The 10,430-nt window shown below is 47.6% G+C and overlaps 1 protein-coding gene across 5 annotated transcripts; it reads left to right on the forward strand.

The window, feature by feature from the left end:
• Positions 1-554: 554 nt before the first annotated feature.
• On the forward strand, positions 555-9,928 carry LOC122943765 (protein SSUH2 homolog). 5 transcript variants are annotated; one of them, XM_044301776.1, is made up of 13 exons: positions 555-1,726; positions 2,340-2,383; positions 3,154-3,546; positions 3,716-3,791; positions 4,297-4,426; positions 5,547-5,607; positions 5,895-6,016; positions 7,320-7,382; positions 7,834-7,916; positions 8,124-8,216; positions 8,610-8,715; positions 9,004-9,111; positions 9,555-9,928. In XM_044301776.1, the coding sequence occupies exons 2-13, from the start codon at positions 2,344-2,346 to the stop codon at positions 9,693-9,695; spliced, it is 1,416 nt and encodes a 471-aa protein (XP_044157711.1). In that variant the 5' UTR covers positions 555-1,726; positions 2,340-2,343; the 3' UTR covers positions 9,696-9,928. The 5 variants fall into 5 exon arrangements, with proteins under 5 accessions (XP_044157711.1, XP_044157709.1, XP_044157712.1 ...); XM_044301774.1 differs by lacking the exon at positions 555-1,726 and having other exon boundaries at positions 2,133-2,383; XM_044301777.1 differs by lacking the exons at positions 555-1,726; positions 8,124-8,216 and having other exon boundaries at positions 2,133-2,383.
• The last annotated feature ends 502 nt before the right edge of the window (positions 9,929-10,430 follow it).

Below are 10,430 nucleotides of genomic sequence, written 5' to 3' on the forward strand. Positions count from 1 at the left end.
CACGGCCTAGAAGCTGGCAGGAGCCTGCATTGTGTTCACCATAGCTCCGGTGAGCACTGGTGCGGGTGTCGGGACTTGGACCCCCGCTGATGTGATAACGATGATCTATCCTGAGGATAAGTCATCATTGTTGAAGGGTAGGAACCCTGGCTCCATGTGTCTTCCATCTTCTTCAGCTGCAACCCCCAACAGAGGGAGAGTAAGAAGACCCCCTTGTCTTTCCCTGTCAGTCATTTATGGCATAGATACAGATGTGTCTTACTAATGTATGCGCTTCTACATTGTCATATATGGAGACTTCAAATATAGGTCTTGATGTTCCCATGCAGACCTCCCTTGTGTATCACTGTAGATGGCGTCAGTGTGTAGTGTAATAAATCCTTTATATTAAATACCAACTAATATTATATCACATATTATTTAGCGGGTAGTCCTTGCCTCTGCCAGAAAATGTATTTCAGCCCTTGTCAGGCATAGTTTTTTTTGGTAACTATTACGCTTTTTTCCTGTTGTAAAATTAGTAAATTAAAATTAACAAAATTAGCGGTCCCCATCACTCCCCGTCACTGCTATGTGTCGAACACGGCGTAAAAACAAATATTGTCACATAAGCGTTTGAAAAGTTGCAAAAATGCGTCCGTGCAACAATTTTATGCCAAAAAGAGTCATCAAATTGTTAGTAAATGACCCGTACAGCTTTCCAAGGTGCACTGATGAGTCCTGCAGTCTCTCCCACTGCCTGCGGGATCTTGCCCCCTCACACGCAGCACCCGCGCCCACTGCATAGTCCTCAGACCAGACCCCAAATGAATCCAACCCCCGCGGATCCCTTTGTACATTGCACTGATGCTGGGGGCCCCGTGTCGGCTCTGCTACATCACTTTCCTCTGCAAATATATTTGCTGTTAAGCATCTCCCATTGATTCCTATTGGAGAGGACGTTTCCAAAAAAAAAAAAAAAGATGCAGGGTCACGGAGTGGGGCCCTCAGCAAGGTCCTTCAGCCTCCGCTACATCCCTGGATATTACCTTTGAACACACACAACACAAATATAACAATGCTGGATGGAGATGGATCTGAAATATAATAGAATACATAGTATAGTGACAGGAGACGGAGTCTGCCGTTATGTGGAGGGTCCAGCTGGAGCTTTTCGACCTCGAATCAGAGTTGGAAAAGGTCAAGCCAGCAGCTAAAGGGTTACTGCCCTCTCCAATCCCAATATCAGGTGTCGGCACCCCCCTCCCTGAACACCTCAACCCCGGCCCTCAGTGTGGATGCTGCTGTGGACTTTCCTTGGTCACTGTATAGCGACATATTTCCACGTAGGTGAACAGTCACTTTAATAAATGAAGGCCATCATGTACAGCCAGTCTGTCTCCTGTGCTGGACTCCATGCTTGTATCTCCTTCACTGACACATTGTAGCAAACTGAGGTTGTATGAAGTTAGATACAGGCTGTTTAGACTCAGCTTTGCAAACAATACATATTTCCATTTCTCAGCAAGCAGAGATCTTGAAAATGGTGAGGAATTCAAAAAGTGAAAGTGAACTAGAAAGGTAACAAATTAAGGGAGGGAAGATATTTTTCTGCGCACACGGAACTTCCTGTCCTGTGACTGCAGTCACTTGTTATATGGTTGATAACGGAGAGCGACAGTCCCCGTGATCTGTGTCTGTCACTGGCCACAGAGGGAGAAGTGGCGCAGCGTGTGGGATTTATTTGGTTTGTAAAATGATGTTTAGAGGTTTTTTGAGGATTTTTATATTGATGACCACAACTCAGGTCCACAGCTGAGTGTTTGTTACAGTTGTATCTGGCCTTGAAAATCCTGTCTGAACTATAGACAGTCTGGACCGTAGACTGCTACAATGTATCAGCGGAGCTGAAATGTATCAAAATATCAGGACTGGAGAGAGATCACACAGGATGCAGTTGGAACAAGAGTTAGGCCTCATGCACACAACCGTTGTTTTGGTCCGCATCCGAGCCGCAGTTTTGGCGGCTCGGATGCGGACCCATTCACTTTAATGGGGCTGAAAAAGATGCAGACGGCACTCCGTGTGTTGTCCGCATCTGTTGCTCCGTTCCGTGGTCTGCAAAAAAACATATAACCTGTCCTATTCTTGTCTGTTTTGTGGACAAGAATAGGCAGTTATATCAATGGCTGTCCGAGCCATTCCGCAAATTCGCGTGACGCACACGGCTGCCATCCGTGTTTTGCAGACTGCAAAACACACAATGGTCGTGTGCATGAGGCCTTAATGGATTTTTCCCATACATGTGTGACATTGGGTTTCAGTTCAGTAGATAATAGTTTTCCTTTATTTGTCACCAGATTAATGGATTGGACAGACCTCCGTGTCGTCTCCGATTCCCCAGGTCAGTACATGGCATCGTAACCTACAGGCAGGGTGAGGTAGGTATGTTCCAGACCAGAGAGGGGCATGGCCATCCCACCAGTCAGTGCAATGTGATGGGCGCATAGATTTATTTATGATTTAATATTTTTTATTACATAAAACTTTGATCCCCCGATTGCAGCCTTTACATTGAGTTACTCTGTGCAAAATATGGAGGAATTGCTTAAATAGCAGTCGCCTAATGTGATGTGAGAGTTCTGAAGCTGCTGTGAATAGTCCGTGGTTGCTCTTTATGGCAGTCTGTATTCTGAAACATTGGTCCAGGTGACAGGAGATATTCTGAGATACCACTGCATGGAATTGCTACTTAAGCATCATGCACACATTTCCTGCAAAACAGCTTTTAGTGCTGAAAAAAATAACTGATGTGAAATCCCCATCAGGATTCTGCGTAGTTTTCTGGATGCAGTTTTGACCCTTTTTTTTTTTTTCCATCCTGCCCATTTCATAGGGAATTATTATTCCTATTAGAAAACTGCATAAGTAGCAATTCCCTAATATCAATTGGATTACTACAATATAGGGCCATGGGTTCCAATTTATAGCCCTCCAGCTGTTGGGGAAACTACAACTCCCAGCATGCCCTAACAGCCTGCAGTTTGCCACCAGCCACAGTTTGATGGCCTTTGTATTATGGAACTGCTATATATGCAGTTCCCTCATATGGATACTATGTATCAGTATGTATAATGCAAAAATTTATTATGGGTTAACCCTTTATTTCCCCAGACCCGGTAAGAATGGCTGTGACTCCATCTCGCACCATGTCGGATTTCGTTGAGGTTGATTTGAGCACTCCTAAATCCTCCCCAAAGGTAGCGCTGGTTCCCCCATCCAAGGGCACAGCAGTGGGTTTGGCATCTCTCCGTGCCCCCCAGGGCAGCACTGTACCCGCCTCGCCTCTCGCATCACTAAACACAGGCGCAGAGCAGCTTCATCCTCGCAACCCAAATGGAAGCTCAGAGGAGGCGCCGCCGTCCAACCCTCCACCTGGTATGGATGCCAGTCCAGGGGCATCAGGTCCAACCACTGTGAGGTCCCAGTGTCGCCCTCCAGTGGACGTTCAAGTAGGGGTTCCCCAGGACTTTAGCCAATCTCCTGGGAACACGGGTCCTATTGATGGTGAGTACATATCGGGGGTCCTGAAACTAACAGATTGGTCCAAGCCACACTTAATAAATATTGCCAGGTCTGCTTTTCAGGACTCTAGGAAAGCTGGGTGACTGACAAGCTCTGTGAGGGATCTAATGGCATCCCCGGATCACAGCCTCTATGTCCACTATTTCCACAGGTGGGCAGTCTTCACCATCTCGTCCTTCTGGCCAAATTCCTGCATCTGCCGCTGCGTCCTGCCCCCCGGACCGCAGGTAAGTCGACATCCCCTGGCCGCAGGGATTCCAAGGGTTAAATCACAGTAAAGGGACAGCAGAGTGCTGAAATCTCACCCTGAGGGCTCGTTCACACGACCAATGGTGTCCAGTGCCCATACTGTAAACCACAAACTGCGGTCCGCAATGCACTGGCACCTTCCGTGGGGCAGGCGCATGGGGATCGCAGACCCATTCACTTGAATGGGTCCGCAATCCCTCCGTTCTGCAAAAAGATAGATCTTTTTGCGGTGCGGAAGCACCGAACGGAACCCCAGAAAGCACTCCGTAGTGTTCCGTTCCGTGCTTCCATTACGCATCTCCAGATTTGCAGACCCATTGAAATGAATGGGTCCGCATCCGTGATACGGAATAGCCACGGAACGGTGCCCGTGTATTGCGGTTCTGCAAATGCGGTCGGCAATATGGGAACGGGACACCAACGGTCGTGTGTATGAGCCCTAACGCCCTCACAGTTGATCATGATAAGCGGTGTCCTCCGCAGGGCGCTCCTGATCACTGAAGCTGCAGCCAAACAAGCGTTTCGGGATTATGGTGACAGCAAATTTTGGTATGGAAGCGCGCCGGCCAAAGAGATGACGATCGAGGGGCTGCAGCCATTAAACACTTATAGGGTGAGAATCTTAGAGGTTTATAGGAGTACTGATCAGTTCTTTGCCCGTGCTTTACACTACAGCTCTGCTCCCTTATGGCACTGGTATCATCAATGATGTCTGTCGGAGCCTTAGGTAGTCTCTTACCCACCTGACATTAGAGGCTCAGACCACCGCTCTGTCCTATTCATGCTTTAGGCCTCTTTCACATGGATGCGTCTTCCGTCCGGTCGATGCGTGCACTGAACGGACTAACTCCGGATCCATTCACTTCACTGGGTCTGTGCATCATCCTGACACAATACATATCGCGCTTCTGTCCATTGGGGCTCTGCTATGATGGCGACTCCAGCTCTGCTGCATTGTCTGTTGTAGTCTAAAGAGGCTCAGACTACCATTATTGTCCATCCACCATGCTTTACTCTGCAGCTCTACTTCACTAGTTTACAGCTACGATCAGTCATTCCGGCTCTGCTGCGTTGACTGTTGGATTTTGGGTAGTCAGAAATCTATGTTCTGTATCATCGGAGCTGCTTCTTTGTCCCATGCTTTACACTACAGCTTTTCTCGTTCAGTGACCCCAGCTTCACTGCATGTCTGATGGAGTCTCAGGTTGCCCATAATGAAGTGGATATCTAAATCAGACTCCTTCCCTCATGCTTTACAGTGCTGCTCTCCTCCGAATGGACACAGCTCTGACTCTCCAAGTTAGGGCTCACGCACACGACCCTTGGCTAGTTTGCGGTCCGCAAAACATGGATACCGGCATAGTGCATTCCACATTTAGCGAAACGGCCGGCTCCTATAGAACTATCCTATCTTTGTCCGTAATGCGTCAAGAATAGGACATGTTCTATAATTTTCAGATGTGAATGGGTCCGCATCCGATCCGCATCTTTTGCGGGACATGAAATACGTTTTTGTGCCTGAGCCATTAGCCTATTGGAATCTCAGGTAGTCAGAAATCCACCACTCATTGCAACAGAAGTTCTAACTAGTCCTCTGTCCCTTCTCCATGCTTTACACTGCAGCTTTGCTTGCTAAGCGCTGCATAGACCTAGTATTAGTATTTTATCTATTATTACAGGGGGTCATGTATAGCTAGTGTAAACCATCCAGCGCTAATGGTTTCTCTTTGCAGTTTTCTTTGGAGACTTTTACAGATTCGCGGACCTGCGAATGGGTGACGGAACTATATACAGGTGGGTGCCCCGTATACAGGTAGATGTATGCAGTCCGTTCCTTCAGATCACCAAAAGGGGAGTGGTTTTCTCACAGTGGGTGTGGTCCTGACAACACTGGGTGGAGCTTAGTTGATAACCCACAGAACATAATGTGATACAATGTAACATTCCTCATTGTGGAACCTTATTATACTGAGGAATTTCATTTAAAGGGGCAGCTTTATTTAGGGGATCAGTGTGTGGAGCTTGCAGACCCCAATTCTCAGACATTGCTCATGTCTGTTATTCTTCTGCGGGTCCCATAGGTCAGCACGTGGATTCTACAAATGTTAGGTTCGTCCAGCCCTGGGAGGTCACGGTCGCTGTACCCGACATGTTCAAGGACAGGACTCAGAAGATGAAGGTTCCTAATACGTCCTCGGTGAAGGTACTGACCGTGGGGGGAGGGGCGGTGGAATATGAGACGCCGGACTATTAGTGTCTGTTCACACCTGGCAGGTTTGTTGCACGCGCGTGTTTGCTGTCATCACACGTATGGAGCTGATTTTCAGCCACAGAACATTCTGCAATGAATCTGCTGCAAGTGAATTCATCTTATATTGGAATTTCAGTGTCCAGTCCTGTTCCTGCGCTGGGACTGTGTGGGTCTGTGAAGCCTGGGTGACTCTGAGACTAAGGCCTCGTGGCCATGCTGCAGTCCGCAATGCACGAGCACCCACCGTGGGGCAGCCGCAGCGGATCGCGGACCCATTCACTTGAATGGGTCCTCGATCCGGACGTTCCACAAAAAGATAGGACATGTTCTATCTTTTTGCGGAACGGAAGTACGGGACGAAACCCCACAGAAGCACTCCGTAGTGCTTCCGTAGGGTTCCGTTCACCGCACCATTTCTGCATCTTCAGATTTGCGGACCCATTCAAGTGAATGGGTCAGCATCCGTGATGCGAAATGCCCACCGAACGGCGCCCGTGTATTGCAGATCCGCAAATGCGGTCCACAAAATAGCCACGGAGCGCGCATGTTCGTGCCTAAGGCCTCCTGCACATGACCGTAGGTGTCCCGTTGCTGTATTGCGCACCCTCAATACACGGGCACTGTTCCGTGGGCATTCTGCATCACTGATGCGGACCCATTCACTTCAAAGGGTCCGCAAATCCGGAGATGTGGAATGGTGCGGAACTGAAACACGGAACCCTACAGAAGCACTACGGAGTGCTTCCGCAGGGTTTCGTCTCGTACTTCCGTTCCGCAAAAAGATAGAACATGTCCTATATTTTTACAGAACGGCCGGATCGAGGACCCATTAAAGTGAATGGGTCCGCGATCCGCTGCGGCTGCCCCGCGGTCGGTGTTTGTGCTTGGCGGCTCACATTTTGCGGTCTGCAGCGCGGCCACGGGGCGCACACGTTCGTGTGCAGATGGCCTAAGTGAAAGCTTCATAATTGCTAGAAAAATTGAGCCCTGGAACTTTTGTTCCTTTCTGTTCTGATCCAGTTGCAAGAGGAAGAAGGGGTGATGAGAGTAACTGGCTGATACAGGAGGAAAATAGCACCCAGCGACCGTACAGAAGGGGGTCTGGGCACTGCAGGGGGGGTGCACATAGTGGGCGCTGCTGGTGATGTGTCTGCTATTTGGTTGTGGTGTGTGCAGAACCTCCTGTGTCCCCCCCCCCCCCCCCTGGGGGTTTATAATTCCCCCCTTTCATTTTCCTTTCCTTGTGTTTCTCCAGGTTTGTGCACAATGCAAAGGGATGGGAAAGAACATGTGCCTGAGGTGTCACGGGACCGGCCGGGTGCGTACGACTGACCAATCACAGGGACCTGCCCGGAGGAGCAGCTACTATAGGGGAGAAAATGGGGGCATGTCCCCTTTAAACACGATGCAGCCATTGGTTCGAAAGGCTAACTTGCGTGCTTGAGTTATCTTTTACTCCAGTCGCTTCCAGAGCTGCAGTAACAATTTTACAGGCTGTCTGTCCTTTGCCAGGTTTTACAGACGCTGAATCAATAGGGGCAGCAGAAAGATCCCCCAACGCAGGAATCCAGCAGAGCTCGGAGTGCAGCTCTGGATGTGACTGGAGTAAACGGTTAACTGTAGATTATTTTTTATTACTTATGTTCACACATTTAGAGGGGAAGACTACCACTGAGAACCGTTATAGAGGTGGGGTCCCGTGATGCATTCTGATGTGGGGTGGGGTCCCGTGATGCATTCTGATGTCCCTGTTCATATTCTTGCTGCAGATCCAGTGCATGTGGTGTAACGGGACCGGGAGACGGATGCAGATGGAGATGTGTCAGCAGTGCTACGGGAGCGGGACCGAGAGGTGACCAATAAAATAAACCATGCTACTGGTCTGCAACTTGTGATACTATAACTCCCACCTGAAGGCTATTGGGGTATGCTAGGAGTTGTAGTTTCACTAGGATTGGAGCGTTCCAGGCTGTAAACCACAATTCCTCTTCTATTTGCCACAGCCTCCATGTGTTTGAGGTCAGACGTGTCCTAATTTATCCCCCCCTGTGTCCTGCAGCTGTAGGATGTGTAACGTCACCAACATTCAGAACTGCGTCACCTGCGCCGGGAGGGGACAAGTCCTGACCTACCTGCAGCTGACCGTCACCTGGTGAGCGGCTGGTAACAGAATTCATAGCAGGGCCGCATCTAAGGAATGTGTAATGGCTGCATCATGGAAAATACCCTTCCATTTTCAAGATCTCTGCTTGCTGGAATAGAAAGATATTTTTTCTTGCATTCAGGTGCTGATAACCCTGCATAGATCTGAATGTTCTCACAGCTGAGGATTTGTTACAATGCATCCATTCTAGACAATGCTATGTGATAGGAAAAGGTCAGATTCTAGACGGATACCTTGTACCTGAAGATGTTTATCTGCACTGGATACAATTGTAATAACTCCAAAACAGTGTGTGCGCTGAATGTAAGCAAGCAGAGATCTTAAACATAGAGAGTAATTAAGCTAATTACTGACTATATGTATTCTTTTTTTTTCTTTCAGGAAGAATAATAAATATGAATACATATCGGATCATAACTCAGAATTCTCCTCGGATCACTTCAGCGCTGTTCACGGAGAGAGGATCTTTACAGACGAACAGTTGTCGGTCAGCTATCCAGCCAACTATATCATACGGGGGTCACACACCTATAGTTACCAGCAGCGCAGAGGATTTCAGGAGGGGAGTGTGCTGATCTTGTGGGAGGTCACAGGATGAGAGTTACATAGTGGAAGGAGCAGGGTCCTCCCAGCAGCACAGAGGATTTCAGGAGGGGAGTGCGCTGATCTTCTGGGAGGTCACAGGATGAGGGTTACATAGTGGAAGGTGCAGGGTCCCCAGCAGCACAGAGTACTTCAGGAGAGGGGTGTGCTGAGTTGTTGATTTTACATGCAGGTATCTCCACTGGCACATTTCCCAGACTCCTCCATTATTTGGGCTTCCCAGAATGCTTTGGAGCAGCACCGCACCCAGTTCTCCTCCACATGTCATGTTCTCAGACAGGTATACAATCTGGTTACAAGTGTTGGGGGAGGGGGTTTATTTTTCTTGATTTTATCGTTTTAAATTAATTGTTGACAAATGGTTAATATCTCATCATATGAAGCTATGGAGAACTACAAGTCTCAGCCTACAGGCAGCTCTGGGATTAGCAGTCAGATGAGGCTTCTATACAGTTTACCTAGCCCTGCAGTTTTTTCAGTACTGTTCTTATGACCCCTTTCTCCCCCCCCCCCCCCCCCCGACTTGTAAAAACTGCACCTATCTGTTTCCACCACTAGAGGGCGATCTCTACATAACAGTATCAGAATCCTATGGCTAGAAGCTGCGTAGAGAGATCGCCCCCCAGTGGTGGTAACAGGCAGCTGAGATTTTTGGATTCTTGCTCTTTAATAGTAGCTTCACTTTAAGACGATACAATATAACTTGCTTTTCCTTCCTAACAGCGGCAGAGCATTGAATTACTTCCTCTCACCAAAGTGCAATACACCTGGAAAGGGAATCCATTAAACTACTTTGTGTATGGAAAGGAAAACAAGGTTTATGTCCAGAATTACCCCCAGAAGTGCTGCTGCGCGGTCATGTGACCTCCCTGAACCAATCACGTACTTGGACTTCTAACCCTGTGTCTTGTGTGATAATTTATAGTTTTTTTATTTGTATCACTCTCACCGAAGCACGAAAATCCACAGTTCTAAAATGTGCACAAAATTATAACCTATTAAGAAATGTGTAAAATATAATAAATCGTAACTTAACATTGTTGTAAAAAAAAATCCTTGTTCTGTTTAGTCTGCGATTTGTGATGGGAAATGAAATCTGTTTATTAAAGCTTGTATTCTGATTATAATTGTTTGCAATATTATATTATGTTACATTTCAACTTTTATGTTCCAATCTGTAATTTTATTGCACGCCTTGGGATATTCTTCCTGCAGTTTGTAACATGGCCACAAGATGGCAGTGTTATTTCAGTTCTCCATTGGACTCCGTTCACATAGCTGTCACTTTTGATGGCAGGAATAGCGCAGCGTAAGGAAGAAACGCATTGAAATCTGTGCAAAAGTGAAAGGATCCGGCTTCTGGTAAAACGATATCCTTTATTTGATGCGGTAAAATCCATACAGTGCAAGACAAGTGCAAAATTGACGCGTTTCGGATCACAAGTTAACGCTGGATCCTTTCACTTTTTGCACAGTTCATGTTGGCCTCGTCCTAGCCACATCCATGCCTCTGATACCATACGCAGGTGAGCGCTGAGTTTCTATACCCATCTTCCATCCTTTACATGGCTCATTCAGCTCTGCTACATCAGTCCATAC

Source organism: Bufo gargarizans, chromosome 7, assembly GCF_014858855.1.
Source record: "Bufo gargarizans isolate SCDJY-AF-19 chromosome 7, ASM1485885v1, whole genome shotgun sequence".
Lineage (NCBI taxonomy): Eukaryota > Metazoa > Chordata > Amphibia > Anura > Bufonidae > Bufo > Bufo gargarizans.